Source organism: Petromyzon marinus, chromosome 1, assembly GCF_048934315.1.
Source record: "Petromyzon marinus isolate PM22_M1 ecotype Great Lakes invasive population chromosome 1, UKy_Petmar_22M1.pri1.0, whole genome shotgun sequence".
Taxonomy (NCBI): Eukaryota; Metazoa; Chordata; class Hyperoartia; order Petromyzontiformes; family Petromyzontidae; genus Petromyzon; species Petromyzon marinus.
Window position 1 is genome coordinate 4194201 of NC_133667.1, and position 16615 is coordinate 4210815.

At 53.2% G+C, this 16615-nt stretch overlaps 1 protein-coding gene across 4 annotated transcripts in view; it reads right to left on the reverse strand.

Moving 5' to 3' along the window:
* The window catches only part of LOC116940306 (cingulin-like protein 1), a 126406-nt gene that overhangs the window by 54440 nt on the left and 55351 nt on the right, over window positions 1–16615 (reverse strand). For all 4 annotated transcript variants that reach the window (XM_076053594.1, XM_076053550.1, XM_076053503.1 and 1 more), the window contains exons 6-13: window positions 15988–16136; window positions 14838–14979; window positions 13163–13342; window positions 11921–12127; window positions 11395–11499; window positions 10377–10529; window positions 4116–4283; window positions 1501–1659 (exon numbers count right to left, since the gene is read on the reverse strand). In XM_076053594.1, coding sequence (XP_075909709.1) covers window positions 1501–1659; window positions 4116–4283; window positions 10377–10529; window positions 11395–11499; window positions 11921–12127; window positions 13163–13342; window positions 14838–14979; window positions 15988–16136 — 1263 coding nt within the window. The remainder of the gene's footprint in view (window positions 1–1500; window positions 1660–4115; window positions 4284–10376; window positions 10530–11394; window positions 11500–11920; window positions 12128–13162; window positions 13343–14837; window positions 14980–15987; window positions 16137–16615) is intronic.

Here is a 16615-nt window from a genome sequence, read left to right on the forward strand (position 1 = left end):
ATTGATCGATATATTCCGAAGGTCTCATTAACCTTCGCAGCAAGCCAGCCGCTTTGCCGACTTTACACGCACGGTGTGTTATGGTCGAGCCTTGACACATCGTACAACGCGGTAATATAATTTGTAATCATGAAATATCTTCATGGAGAAAATAAACTGGTCCGATACTGCTGTAGCTTACCCACATTGCCACATTGCAACACGTGACCCGAGGGAAAACGACATCTTATGCTCCACACATGCAGGCAACGCGCCTTACCCTGTGCGAGCACAGGCACAACACTTTGTTAGGCTGGGCTGTGGGAAATAAGCAAGGCGCTAATTTTTTTTTAGTCGAGCGGTGACGTCGAGGCTAAGAAACCGTCCACACCCTGCAGCTTCAGAATAATGAGGTTCGAGGATGAACGGAAACCATTCAACGTGTTTAATCACAATATCGTCTTTCTTTTGATCAGATTGTGCAACACAGCAGAAGACGTAGAATTAAGCACACAAGCTCACAGTGCAGGGCGTGTAAACGAGGGTCAGTGGCTGTGCGTGGCCTGGTCCTCTCCAACAACCAACCCACAGTGCTCCCTCTCCCTACACACTCGCTACCTGCACCACTCCCTCTCTACACACTCCCTACACACTCCCTACACACACCACTCCCTCTTCCTACACACTCCCTACCCACACCACTCCCTCTCCTTACTCACACCCTCTCCCTACACACTCCCTACCCACACCACTCCCTCTCCCCTACACACTCCCTACCCACTCCCTCTCCCTACACACTCCCTACACACACCACTCCCTCTCCCTACACACTCCCTACACACCACTCCCACTCCCTACACACTCTCTACACACACCACTCCCACTCCCTACACACACCACTCCCACTCCCTACACACTCCCTACACACACCACTCCCTCTCCCTACACACTCCCTACCCACATCACTCCCACACCCTCTCCCTACACACTCCCTACCCACACCACTCCCACACACTCCCTACCCACATGCCTCTCTCTCCCTACGGGGACCGGGATGGGAACCGGGACGGTGACGGGGACCGGGACGGGGACACTGGTGGCAGTTGCGGTGGCGGCCGGGGGAGTCCCGAGCCCCGACGGTGCGCCACAGTGCGGTGCTGCGATGTAAAATGCGAGCCTCGAGATTCGATCGTACGACAGTGGCCGAGTCTGGCAGAAAGGAACAACAGCAAGGAATGGTGGCATGACAGGCCGAGTGTGGCCAGTGATGCCCCAGCCCACGTCTTCCTTGTTGGCACACAGGCGTTGCTTTAAAAGATCGTGGGGACACGAGGACCGCAGCCCCTGATCCAGCATGGGGCCGACACACCGAGGACCCACAGCACGGAAAACGAGGCACCAGTTAATGAGCACGTGGGTTACACCCAGATGTGGACTAGTTTCACCCCCAGGGTGCAGCACCAGCCCGGCTCTGGTCTAGCCGTACGGTGGCTGTGTAATCCTAAAGGGGGTCAACATCACCTCGAGGGCCTTGACCTGCCGCGGGTTGTCCTTGCGCAGAGCGGCCGAGCTGAGTTCCAGGCGCATGTCCTGGAGGCTGCGGTCGAGGCGGCGGTTCTCAAGCTCGGCCGCCTCCCGCTCGCCACGCTCGCGCTCCACGTCCCGCTCAACCTTCTTGAGCTGCAGCCACGCAGCACACACACAGCAAATCAAGACACACATCATGCCCAGCACACACACACACAGCACATGCAGCACACACACATAGCAAATCAAGACACACATCATGCCCAGCACACACACACATACAGCACATGCAGCACACACACAGCAAATCAAGACACACATCATGCCCAGCACACACACACATACAGCACATGCAGCACACACACAGCAAATCAAGACACACATCATGCCCAGCACACACACACTCACACAGCATATGCAGAACCAACACACACAGCACACACAGCACCTCAATAACACAGCACATACAGCACATCAATACACAAAGCACGCATATCAAGGACCCAACACCCATAGAACATTCTGCATACAGCAATCATACACATCTAGCAAATACACCACATACTGACTCGCACAACTCAACAACACAAACAGCAGTGAGCAAAGTCCAGCGAGGACAGCATCACAAACACCACAACAGGGAAACCAAAAAACACAGTATATTGTATTTAACGTACAAATGCGCACCACACTCCAATGGCACAGCCGGAGAAAGACGCAAACATACAGTAAAAAAAAACAATGTTGTAAGTGTAAATTAACAATAATAATACTACTTTATATAAGGTCATTCAGGCTAATTACATCCGAAAACTCTGTACATTATGTACACACAAGTGGTGATAAGGGGAGCGGGTCCATCGCATATTGTAGGAACAAATATTAAGCAGGACACAGCCAGGACGCGGCACAGCAGGGCAGGACGCGGCCAGGACACGGGACACACAGCGGGCCAGGACAGCAGCGAGCACGCGGCACAGCAGCGAGGACACAGCGGGGCAAGACGCGGCCAGGACACGGCACACACAGGCGGGCCAGGACAGCAGCGAGGAACCTCTCTGGGCGCAGCGCCGCCAACTCCCTGCCAGTGGCACTCGTGCGACGCGAGACTTTCTCCCAAAGCGAGACACGCGCCGATGTTTTTCACTCGAAAACCGCACAACCACTAACCCGATTGTTTGGTCTAGAATGAATGCAATTCATATTAAGATGGCAAATGTGTGATTGTTTGGAGTCAAATTATGACATTCCTCGCCACTTAATAATTCGCATTTATCAACGCCAGTGATGGCTGACATTCGTTGAGCCATGGTGCAGTGGTAAAGGTCGCTATAAAGGTCGTGATGAACGTATTTGTATTTTTCCCCATTGAACACGTTTGCCAATTAAATCTACTACAAGTGCGGCCGCCTCATTTATGCGGCGTCTCAAACGGACACGTCCAGAGGACCGCACGCGGGCGAGTGGTCATCCCCTGCGATACATCCAAGTGTCTGAAACAACCGTTAAGCTGTGCTCATCTTTGATGATGGCCCGAAGCCAGTGGTAGAAATTCCACATTGCTATGTTGGTGGCCAGTATATCATCCATAGGACATTGCCGTTGTGTTATCACGGAGCGGCACTCATTTGAGCAACTCCGGAAGAACGGTGGGCCGAGTATATTCCGAATTTTAGCTCACGACCCTCTCCTGCAGCTGCTGCAGATTAGTATTTATGAGGGAGGTTATTCATGGTTTTCAGTTTCATCCAAAAACTTCCGGAAATCGGGCCTAGATTACGACATTTTGGATGTTATGAATGTTTTGCTTTTAGATTGATCCAAAGGTGCCATGACAGCGAGTAACGTCACTTCATTGGCGCCAATTTTCTTCTTTTCTCACCAAAAGTTCCGCCACGTAACGGCAATGTGATGACACGTGACATCTCTTTTGCCGAAAGGATCGCTCGGTACATCAGAAAAAAGTTTTTCTGGCTGGATTCCTGCCTGGCTAATGCCAGGTGTGTGTGGATGTGTGTGCAGTGATGACATCACCCGTAACACACAGCATTGAACCGGGTTCGTGCGTCGTGTTGACAGACAGACGGATGCGTTCAACGGCTGCTCGTTGCAGATTAAACTTTGCGAAAAATGTTTTAAAATACAATGACTAATATAGCAAAACATTGCAATGATTAGTGTATAAAGAATGCAAGCTAATACATGCGAATAAAATTGAATCTAAAAATATAAAATAGAATAAAAATACGTGAATAGATTTAACAGGAAACTCATTCCGAGTAATGAAGTTTCACGACAGGCTTAGTGAGGCGCGCATTGAAGCCACCGATCAGAGTTTACCACAGCCCTGTGCGTTCCACATACCGCAGCACAGGCGCACTGTCCAGTGTGCAGGCGGTACAACTGCACTGCTGGGGCCCACGGGCAGGGGGAGCCCAGACGCTGGGCCACAATGAGGGGAAATTGTACAGGGCCCCCAACCCCATTTCATTCCCTGCACCAGGATGGAACCCAACTCCACAGTGAATTACAAAGCCTCTCACTTAGGTAAATCTTGCCTCACTGCTGGCAATCTGCTTCAAGTACGACTGGTATGCGTGCGCACTCACCTCCTGCTGGAACCTCGTGTTGTGCTGGATCGACACCTCCAGGGCCTGGGCCTTCTCCTGCAGCAGCCTCTGCAGGTCGGCCGAGTCCCTCCGAGCCTTCTCCCTCAGCTCCTCAAACTCGGCGCGCAGCTTCACAGCCCTGGCCGATGTCTCGCTCGATTCGGAGAGCTGCCCACAGCACACGCATCCACACACACCTGTGATTAGCACGGTTGGCTACGTACGGTGCGAAAGAAGTTCAGCATACATACACACAACAAAATGACCACATGCACATAAAACGCACACACAGCACATACCACACAGCAACCGACATGTGCCACAAAAGTGGCGATGATGACATCACCACAGTGCTTGTGCCAGTGTAGTTCTGGCATATATCGGTTATTTATTTTGATCAGGTTAGATGCACCTTGAGGCCACGTGAAGTATGGAAGGCTTGCTGCTGGCAGGACGTCAAGGGACAGACCCAGGTGCCATGGGGTTGACTAAATGAGATGGCTGGCAGGTGCATCAGCTGTGCTGCCCGCTGTGCCACCTCGGTGTATTTTAACAACCCGGCACTCCGCTCGTTCTGAGCATCACTCCTTTTCCCACCACTGTTGTTCGAGGGCGCCTGCCTCTCCATTTTCCCACACAAGCTTCCTCTACAGAGGCCAGTATTGACACTGCTGGTACCAAGTCATCGGAAAGTCTAATGAGCTCCACATCCTCCTGTACCACATCAGCCCATCTCTTCTCTAGCCCATGCCATGCCCATTTATGTATGGATCGATAGGCCTGGTAGCTTTCACATAGCATTGTGCAGCTGATGAAAAGATGTCACTCAGCTGATTCTGAGATTCAATAAACCTACAAGACGGTCAAATCCAAATGGTACTAATGATGAAAATCAACATCAGTGTGTCTAAAGGAGCTGTTTTAATAATAGGTGCGGTATTATACCAATACTATTTAGACACCTATTACAGTGTGACTGTATGGTTAAGTATATCATTGCAAATAAAATGCAATATTTTTTTAAGTTTCACTAATCCTCACTTCAAAGTTCAAAGGTATCACTACGAGTACGGTACACACCTTTGGGAAAGTGGCAGCCGTAACTCACCAGCTGCGTTGGTGATATTTGTTCTCTCTGAGGCGGGGGGGGGTGGCAATTGTGGCCCCTGGACACGACGAAAACTCAGCTTGATCCTCTTCTCCGACTCAAACTTTCTAGAGCTGGTTAGTGTTCAACTTTCAGATGCCTGACATTTTAAATAATGTGTTTTGTGATAATAGGTTACATGTAATAATAGGTTAAATTGGTAAAAGAAAAAAAATGTTAATGGGTTAAATGGGTAGGCTTTGGATATTGTAACATTATCAAAGTGCTCAATTTTTTTCCTACAATGTGCGGTGAACCCGCTCCCCATGTCACCGCTCGTGTATATAATGTACAGAGTTTTCGGATGTAATTATCACGAAGTATTATTATTGTTAATTTGCGCGAACAACATTGTTTTTTTTTTTACTGTATGTTTGCGTCTTTCTCCGGCTGTGCGCCATTGGAGTGTGGTGCGCATTTGTACGTTAAATACAATATACTGTTTTGAAAAATATCTTGTTATAATAATAAAGAATTAAAGCTTTTGTGACTGCATAAATTACTCATTGGTTTTTTCGGTAAAGTCACATATGTAGAAATACCATAAAATTCTATTAAAATAAATCAATCAATAAATCAATCTCGTTATAATACTTTATTGTTCATGTTAATGGACTTTCAGAAAATTATATTGCGATTGCGAAACAGAGATCCAGCCACGTATAGATTATACATAAACATTATGCCGTAGAGTATTTACCTTGGCACAGGTCAAGGATTTTCTCTCATGTAGCACTCTCTGACGGCACAACCGCACGTCATAGGGAACCAGTAACAGCAGGCCTGGTCTGGGAGCATCTCAAGCAGCTCACAGGCCGCTCATTTCAACTGTGCGGGGTGGTTGTTTTACACCCCTGCTAAGCTGCAGTAAATACAATCTCTTCAGTCAGACCTCGTGACCGTACGAGGACAATCAGGCTTACTGGACACGGGAACCTGCTTTCGCCGTGGCCAAGGGGTCTGGGATTCACAAGCTGGAGCCAAACATGGATGGTAGCGAGCCAAACGGTGTGCCTAAGAGATTTTACACAGGGGGCAGTATTCGGGGCGTGAGGCCAATAGTTTCCACCCATTTCATTGTGTGCCTTCTACCCTACACAACATTGTCATCGGTCCTGGAGACGCGCTGTCCCGTAGCCTCGAGACCACAAGCATGTTCATAGAATAAGCAAGCTGGAGGTTGAGTGATAATGCCGCCTGTCTCGTATTAAACGGCATCTGGCCATGAACGCAGAGATCAAGCGCTGCACGTCAAAACGAGGCACACGTGAACCTCTTATACAAAGACACATGGGACATAGCTACAGATACACATCAAGTATCTCAACAGGCTTGGGTTTAAACCCTTTTCATGTTTCTCGCTGAATAGCAGCGAACCAAACAAAATAATTGAAAAACGAGAATGGGTGCCGGCAGTATTGTGCCCTTGCGTCTCCAGCCGGTAATGCGATCCGTTGAGGGATCACAGCAACGAGTGTGACGTGTGTGGTTGTTGTGCGATTGGGGCTTGTGGCCTGCGTTTAGGCCCCAGGGTAAGCATGATGGAAAATGCATGCCACGAGAGCAGCAGCCAATGCTACGAGGCCTAGATTACATTTTTATTTTAATATCACCTTGGTTCTAAAACAATCGGCAATCAATTGGATTGTTTTTCAAAGTCCTCCCAACACTCACTGTGAATCTGCCCTCGTGTTCAAACGCCTTCACGGACCTTGCCTCGTGCTACCTCTCAGCCCCTTCATCCGCTGCCTTTTGGCAGCACTCCGCTCCAGTAGCCACTGCATATACTGGAATGTCACCCACCCCACTTACTCTCCCTGCTCACGGCCCCTTCGCCATCTGCACTGTGGACCTCCTGCCGCTCACGAGTCAAGTTTTGGACATTCTGGGGAGTGAGGGTTCCTGGATTTCGAGCCCGTGAAGTCTCACGGAGACAAGGCTGGTTCTTGTTGAAGGCAAACGTTGGATGAATGCAAGTGAAACGTAGAACGGCATAAATTCTTGCAAAATCGGCACAACGCGAAAGAAGCTCTGAATGTCCACAACAGGAATTTGTGATATTTAGTGGATTTTATGAGTTTCTACCCACGACTCAAGTAATCTCGTGCAAGAGACATGGGTTACAGGAGGAGCACGATATGCGACTCGTTTCCTTGAAGTGTGCACGATTACTGTAAGCGTAAAATTTTGGAGAGTTCAACTTTGATTGCACATATCGCACTATTATACATCGCCAACAGTATGCTACTGGAACAGACTGGAAATTAACAACTAAAATTCAATAAACTGTATATCGTGTAATGCAGTTCACACACGTCACGTTAGAACTTATCATCTGCATTCCAACTAAGGAGAGTTTCTGGACAGCGAGTGGACAGCGAGTGCAGAGTGTATGCAGAATGAGTGCTGAATAAGGGAAGAGTGTGTAGAGAGTACAGAGCAAGCACAGAGTGAGTGGAGAGTGAGTGGAGAGTGCGTGGAGAGGGAGGGGAGAGTGGGTGGAGAGCGAGTGGAGAGTGAGTGGAGAGGGAGGGGAGAGGGAGGGGAGAGTGGGTGGACAGTGAGTGCCGAGTGAGTGGACAGTGAGTGGAGAGTGGGTGGAGAGTGAGTGGAGAGGGAGGGAGGGGAGAGTGGGGGAGAGTGGGTGGAGATTGAGTGGAGAGTGAGGGGTGAGTGAGTGGAGAGTGGGTGGAGAGTGGGTGGAGAGTGAGTGGAGAGTGAGTGGAGAGGGAGGGAGGGGAGAGTGGGTGGAGAGTGAGTGGAGAGTGGGTGGAGAGTGGGTGGAGAGTGAGTGGAGAGTGGGTGGAGAGTGGGTGGAGAGTGGGTGGGGAGTGAGTGGAGAGTGGGTGGAGAGTGGGTGGAGAGTGAGTGGAGAGGGAGGGAGGGGAGAGTGGGGGAGAGTGGGTGGAGATTGAGTGGAGAGTGAGGGGTGAGTGAGTGGAGAGTGGGTGGAGAGTGAGTGGAGAGTGGGTGGAGAGTGAGTGGAGAGTGAGTGGAGAGGGAGGGAGGGGAGAGTGGGTGGAGAGTGAGTGGAGAGTGGGTGGAGAGTGGGTGGAGAGTGAGTGGAGAGTGGGTGGAGAGTGGGTGGAGAGTGGGTGGGGAGTGAGTGGAGAGTGGGTGGAGAGTGAGTGGAGAGGGAGGGAGGGGAGAGTGAGTGGAGAATGAGTGGAGAGTGGGTGGAGAGTGAGTGGAGAGTGAGTGGAGAGTGGGTGGAGAGTGCGTGGAGAGTGAGTGGAGAGGGAGGGAGGGGAGAGTGGGTGGACAGTGAGTGGACAGTGAATGAAGAGTGGGTGGAGAGTGGAGAGTGAGTGGAGAGTGGGTGGAGAGTGGGTGGAGAGTGAGTGGAGAGTGAGTGGAGAGGGAGGGAGGGGAGAGTAGGTGGAGAGTGGGTGGAGAGTGGGTGGAGAGTGAGTGGAGAGTGAGTGGAGAGGGAGGGAGGGGAGAGTGGGTGGAGAGGGAGGGAGTGGAGAGTGGGTGGAGAGTGGGTGGAGAGGGAGGGAGGGGAGAGTGAGTGGAGAATGAGTGGAGAGTGGGTGGAGAGTGAGTGGAGAGTGAGTGGAGAGGGAGGGAGGGGAGAGTGGGTGGACAGTGAGTGGACAGTGAATGAAGAGTGGGTGGAGAGTGAGTGGAGAGTGAGTGGAGAGTGGGTGGAGAGTGGGTGGAGAGTGAGTGGAGAGTGAGTGGAGAGGGAGGGAGGGGAGAGTAGGTGGAGAGTGGGTGGAGAGTGGGTGGAGAGTGAGTGGAGAGTGAGTGGAGAGGGAGGGGAGAGTGGGTGGAGAGGGAGTGGAGAGTGCTTGGAGAGTGGGTGGAGAGGGAGGGAGGGGAGAGTGGGTGGAGAGGGAGGGAGTGGAGAGTGGGTGGAGAGTGGGTGGAGAGTGAGTGGAGAGGGAGTGGGTGGAGAGTGAGTGGAGAGTGAGTGGAGAGTGAGTGGAGAGTGAGTGGAGAGTGGGTGGAGAGTGGGTGGAGAGTGAGTGGACAGTGAGTGGAGAGTGGGTGGAGAGTGAGTGGAGAGGGAGGGAGGGGAGAGTGGTTGGAGATTGAGTGCCGAGTGAGTGGACAGTGAGTGGAGAGTGAGTGGAGATTGAGTGCCGAGTGAGTGGACAGTGAGTGGAGAGTGGGTGGACAGTGAGTGGATAGTGAGTAGAGAATGGGTGGAGAGTGAGTGGCGAGTGGGTGGAGAGTGGTGGAGAGTGAGTGGAGAGTGAGTGGAGAGGGAGGGAGTGGAGAGTGGTGGAGAGTGAGTGAACAGTGAGTGGAGAGTGAGTGGAGAGGGAGGGAGGGGAGAGTGGGTGGAGAGTGAGTGGAGAGTGGGTGGAGAGTGGGTGGAGAGTGAGTGGAGAGTGGGTGGAGAGTGGGTGGAGAGTGGGTGGGGAGTGAGTGGAGAGTGGGTGGAGAGTGAGTGGAGAGGGAGGGAGGGGAGAGTGAGTGGAGAATGAGTGGAGAGTGGGTGGAGAGTGAGTGGAGAGTGAGTGGAGAGTGAGTGGACAGTGAGTGGAGAGGGAGTGAGTGGAGAGTGAGTGGACAGTGAGTGGAGAGTGAGTAGAGAGTGAGTGGACAGTGAGGGGAGAGTGGAGAGTGAGGGGAGAGTGAGTGGAGAGGGAGTGAGTGGACAGTGAGTGGAGAGTGAGTGGAGAGTGAGTGGAGAGTGAGTGGAGAGGGAGTGAGTGGACAGTGAGTGGAGATTGAGTGGAGATTGAGTGGAGAGTGGTGGAGAGTGAGTGGAGAGTGAGTGGAGAGGGAGGGAGTGGAGAGTGGGTGGAGAGTGGGTGAAGAGTGAGTGGAGAGTGAGTGGAGAGTGGAGAGTGGACAGTGAGTGGAGAGGGAGTGGCGAGTGAGTGGAGAGTGAGTGGACAGTGAGTGGAGAGTGAGTGGAGAGTGAGTGGAGAGTGAGTGGAGAGGGAGGGAGGGGAGAGTGAGTGGAGAGTGAGTGGACATTGAGTGGAGAGTGGGTGGAGAGGGAGAGTGAGTGGAGAGTGAGTGGAGAGTGGAGAGTGAGTGGCGAGTGGGTGGAGAGAGAGAGTGAGTGGAGAGTGAGTGGCGAGTGAGTGGACAGTGAGTGGACAGTGAGTGGAGAGTGAGTGGCGAGTGGGTGGCGAGTGGGTGGAGGGCGGCACCTCGGTGCGGAGTCTCTCCAGGGTGCGCTCCTGCTGCTGGGCCCTCTCCTTCTCGTGCTCCAGCTCCTGCCTCAGCTCCTCCCTCTGGCTCTCCGAGCTCTGCCACCGTGCAGTCAGCCCCTGCTGCTCCGTCTGCAGCCTGCTGCACTTGCGCTGCACATTGCGCACACGCGCACACACGCACACACGCACACTTGTGTTTACAAAAAATATATACACACACAATGGAGTGCACACACAACATCACACTCAGATGGGTGAATACTATGCTTACAAAGACAAACATCCTCTCTTTAGCCCGCCTCGTTGCGAGGGCGGGTGGTGCTTCTAGCAGGCATCTGTTGACGCCGGCATGGCACAAAGGGATGTCGGCGGCCGTACGAGCGGCAACATGCCTGGCTGCCTTTGTCTCCATACCGAGAATGTTTACAGCGCAACAAGCGATCAATGTAGGCTCGGACCTTGCAAGCCCCCAGGTCAGACTCGCAGCAAAGAATGACTCGCACAACAACGGAGGGGGGGGGCCCCCCCCCCCCGCGTGGCCTTGTGCATTCGTGGGGACGGGTGCTGAAAGTGGGCACGCCGCTTCACGAGGCCTGCACGGCGCACGAGGCCGCGCCGATGCCAGCACCACGCTCGTCTGGCTGCCATTATCACGCCAGGCTCATGCTTACCACGGCACGGCAACCACTGATTTTAAACTCTCGACCCACATCGGGGAAGTCCCAGACAGGCTCCAGATGTGAATTGCGGTGTGCATGGCTTACGGTAAAACGTACGTCACTGGGATTTTACGTGAGGGCACTAACAGGTGCTCATGAGTGTTAAGGGTCCGGTGGGTTTTGTGACTGGCGGGTGATGAAAGAAGTCTGATTAGGGTCTTCGTGCGAATGCCACGTCACCCTGTCCACGGGAAGGGCTGCCCTCTCGTGTCTTGGTAATCCGCCTGCTAAAAGATTCAGAAACAAGTTGGGGCTACGCCTGCTGCCAATGAGGCTGACAACGGTGGCTTCCGCACCTGCAGCTCCTCCAGCTGAGTCTGCAGAGTCCGCTGGGCAGCCTCCATCTCCATCTCCAGGGCATCGGCCTTCTCCAGGGCTTCTGCCTTCCGAGCTTGCTCTGCCTGCACACCAAACACATACACACGTAATCAGTGTGTACGCCCGACACTCACAGATAACACCATCACTACCGCACTACGCACGGCTTACCCAACACTCGCAGAGAACACCCTCACTACATGGTTATATCGTGTACAGTCTGGAGAAACACGTATTCAAAATGCTAACTAGTCCATGAAGGAAACATTACCACGGCCTGTGTAACTGTTCGCCACCGACATTGGCCATCTGGAGGCAGGAGGCGATAAGCAGCAGGCAGGGATGTACACATTTGCACAAAAATCAACATGCCCCCCCCCCATGCCCTTGCAAGCACTTGGCAGCGTCCGCTTGCATGTGGCTTTCCACGTGGGGGGGGGGGGGGGGGGGCAGGGAACCGGCCCCGCGTGCTCAACGGCGTCCGAGCGAGGCGACGGCTCTCACCTCGAGGCGGCCGAGCCGGCCCTTCCACGTGTCCTCGTCGCTGCGCGCCGCCGCCAGCGCCGACCTCAGCTGCAGCAGCTCGGCCTGCAGGGTCTCGCGCTCCTCCCGCAGCCCCGCCAGCTCCGCCTCGGCGCGCCGGGCCTGCTGCGCTGCCACGGAGAGAGCTCGGCCCACCTCCCCGGCACTCGCCTCCAGCTCCAGCACCCGCTGCAAAGCAGAGACAAAGAGCCCTTGACATGGCCCTTCAACTGTCAGGGCACCTATGACACGACACACGAGGGGGTGTTTTGTGGCCAACATTGCGCCTGGCTGACTTTGTCTCGCCAGTGATGATATTTACAGTCGACCTAGGGAAGGCCCTGGGGGCAGTTAAAATATTTGCGAGTGATTTGTCATGAGCGGGAATCGAACTCGCATTGCCGGCTTCATAGCACATTGCGCTAACCACTACACTACCAAAAACACAGCAACAACAATAACAACAGGCGCCATTCGCCACTCAGTAGAGGTGACATCACCACGGTACTTGTGCCAGCCTAGGTGCACTTTGAGGCCACGTCGAAGGTTTGCTGCTGGCAAGTCACGGGACAGACCCAGGTGCCATGGGTTGATTGACATGGCTGGCAGATGCACCACCTGTGGTCTACTGTGCCAACTTGCTGCGTTTTTGATGCCCGGCGCAACACACGCTAGAGCACACAACGACAAAACCGAATATAGAACACTGTACTATGCATAGACATGTGTAATACAGCACAAACTAAAACACAAAAACAAAAACTACAAATCCCAATTTTTAAGGTGCCTCACTTCTCTAAACCAGCTTAAAAGACGCTACGAATCTTAACAACGTTCATTGAAGCTCTGTCGTCCCGACAGGTTTGTCCCTTTCACCTGAAGAAGGCCACTTGTGTTGTGGCCGAAACGTCGTGAGAATTTTATTGTGTCATTTTATTTTATTATTTTATTCTCATTCTACGTGACTTTACCGAAAGAACCAAAAAAGATACAAATCCCAAGGTTAGACTTTTGGAACATTAGCACAAGTGCCATCAACAAACAACCAATAAAACCAGTGTACGTACGGCAGACAATGTAGAGGCGCGGCCAGCTCCACGCTTTGCTGCATCTACCTCCCAACTGCGAGTGTAAGCACACAACCACGGCTAATAAACTTAGGTGGGCACGGCTAGGAGGTGACCGCGGGCGGCCCGAATCGCAGAGCGGGACGCGAGGCCCCACCTGAGCGGAGGTCTCGAGCTTCTGCTGGGCCTTGCTGGTGGAGTCGGCGTGGCGCTGCCGCTGCTCGTCCATCTCGCGCTCGCGCGTCTCCACCTCCTGGCGCAGCACCCCGCGCAGCGCCGCCAGCTCCCGCTCGCGCCGCCGCAAGCTCTCCTCCACCTCGCCCAGCCGCTGCAACTCCTGCGAGCGGCACACGCAGCAGCACGCGGTCTCTCATCCACACTCGCGCGCAGCGCCACTCATTCTCAACCACACTCGCACGCAGCAGCACGCAGTCTCATGCACACTCACACACAGCAGCAAGGCGGTCTCTCATCCACACTCGCACGCAGCGCCACTCATTCTCAACCACACTCGCACGCAGCAGCACGCAGTCTCATGCACTCCCATGCAGCGCCACTCATTATCAACCACTCGCATGCAGCAGCACGCAGTCTCATACACACTCGCACGCAGTAGAACGCAGTCTCATCCACACTCGCACGCAACAGCACTCTCACTCACATGCAGCATCACACACACTCAGCACTACCCGCACTACTTAAGGGCAGCACCACTCACACGCGGCACCGTGCACGCGCAGCAACACGCAGCAGCACACAAGCTCATCCACACTCACAAGTAGCAGCACGCAGTCTCATTAAACACTCATGCGCAGCACCGCTCACACACAGTACCACTTACACGCGGCACCACTCGCACGCAGCAGTACGCAGTCTCATCCACACTAACGTGCGTGACAGATGCAGACCGATGCACCATCTACACTGCCCATTGTGCCAACTTGCTGCACTGTAGCTGCTTGATGCATTACGTGAAGTGGTGAGCCCTCTATTTCTCGCAGACGGCCACCAGCTGCCCCAGCAGCATCATTCACGAAGCTTCCTCCAGAGGCCTATTTCCCAGTACCACATCAGCACATCTCCCGAGCCCACTGTTTATCAATTAGCGCATTCTCCGAAGAAACTCCCCTCCAGTTGTGTTGTTTCCTGGTTAAACAAGATAAAACTAGATACCTGCACTTGCAACTAAAGCTACGAGCTAGTAATACGGCCAATAGATGCGACAACGCTTATAAAAATAAGGTTTTTCACTTTTTTTTCTGGCGACAAAACTGAAACCTTTTGCAAGGAATCATGTTTACATTAACCACAATACTTGCAGTCAGAATGCAAACAAAAAACAACACTCTGATCATTTATGCATTATCCTTGAAACTAATTAGGCGTCATCTGGTCGAGCACCGTATGAGACTAGGCTCTAGGGGAAAGCTGGTGTGGACCAACCAGTTTCAAGGACAATGAATAAATTACCAGAGTGTTGTTTTGTGTATGCATTCTGACTGCAAGTATTGTGGTTAATGTAACCATGATCCTTTGCAAAATGTGTCAGTTTTGTTGCCATAAAAAAAGAGGAAAAACCCTATCATTATATTTTGGTACTGGCAAAGGAGGCCTCATGATGTAGCGACAATGCTTGTTTTACTTCCACACGCATGATAAATCTGGTCACACACACACGTTAAATGATACCGCCCAAACGCACGTGCACACACGCAAACGTACGACGCCTCCAACTCTTGTGTAGTGGCCATGCGAGCGCACGGCCGCACAGGCTGTGGCCGTGCCGCCGCCCGCACGCCGTGGGATGGGCCGACGTGTGCGCGCGCGAGCACCTGCAGCAGCGTCTTCCTCTCCTCCTGCTCCGCGGCCGAGTGCTTGGCCTGGTCCAGCTCGTCGTGCATTTCCGACAGCTGGCTCTTCAGGTCACGCATCTCGCGCTGCAGGGCCGAGCGCTCGCCCTCCACCTCCTCCAGCCTGGGGCACGTGGAGACCAACCGCACTCAGCCAACGCCAAACTCCACCTCGCACTCGCGGGACCCACTACAAACTCCCACTCAACCTCCCACTCTACCTACAATTCAACGCCCAACACTACCCCCCCCCCCCCCCAACTCAGCACCCAAGCCAACCTCCAATTCAACACCCAGTTCAACCTCTTACTAAACCTCCAACTCAACCCAACCACCAACTCAAACTCCACCTCCACTACAAACTCAATCTCCAACTTTAATACAACCCACAAAACAACCACTAACTCAACTGCTGACAATGACCAGCTTTACTATCACAAGCACTCTCAACTTCCAACTCCACTTGCAATACACTCATCAACTCAACAAAACCTCCAAGTAAACCCCAAACTCAACCACCAGCTCCACCAGCCTCCAAATGGACACCCCACCTCACCCAATCTCAACTAAGCTACCAACTCAACCCCCAATGCAACACTGCTGAATCGCCCATTATCTTGGCTCACCTTCAAGTGCACTGAAGTAAACTCAACCCACAACTCAACTGCAAACCTAATCCTCAATCCAACCAGCCTCACCCCAACCGCCATCCGAACCCCACCTCAACAACCTCCACATTGCCAGGCTCCTCCGCTAGACAGCACCGAGATCCAAGCACATGGATACAGCCCCATTGCTTCCTTTATGCTGGTCCACTCTGGGCAATCTCACACCGAGTCTCCATACCCAGTCATCTTCCAGCTAGACCGTGAGCTGACCAGGACCTACAGCCGGGCTCGGAGTGCACCCGTTGACTTGACCATACGTGTACATCGCTTCGTATTATGTAAGCTTTAATCTGACGCACATGCAGCGCCATGGCCAGGACACGTGTGTGCGGTGCGTGCGCTGTAGTGGTGCGGGACGAGTGCGGGCGCTGCACCAGTGTGGCCAGGACACGTGTGTGCGGTGCGTGCGCACTAGTGGTGCGGGACTAGTGCGGGTGCTCGGCCGCCCCTGTTGCGAGCCGTACGAGTGCTGCGTTGTTGCGAGGCGGGCGTCCGCCTGCTCCAGCTGCTCGCGCCAGCGCTGCACCTCCTGGGCCTTGTCGTCTGCGTCCCTCCGCGCCGCCGCCAGGCTCTCCTTTAGCTTCGCCAGCTCCGCTTGCGCGGCCGCACGGCTCTGACACGTCGCAAACAAGAACACATCCACACACCACCCACACCATGTTACTACGTTTCACTTGCAGCCCTCGATATCCAGCTGCGCGATGTGGCAGAGCAGGAAACTTGCCATCAGAAGGCTGTGAGTTTGAATCTGGGCTGGGGTTAACTCGGACCATCATCCCTCCAGCATCAACCAAAAGAGTTTTGGGAAGTTAACAGTGCTTGCTTGCTACGATTCCTGCCATCGAAATGTGGACATTCCACTTCCGATTCAAAACGACCCGGTGCTCTTTCGGGATGCACTTTGACTCGCGGCCCTGGCACCTGGGCAGTGGGCACGCAGCAAAGCATTCATTTGGATCCCTCACAACCCCCGAAAGGACAGCGCAGCCACACACTCCTGCGCTTCACCTGCCAAGTGAAAGCTCATCAGCAGAGGCCATGGCATTACATCCCAAGTCCCCTATCTTATTACAACTGGTTGTGGTGCAAATG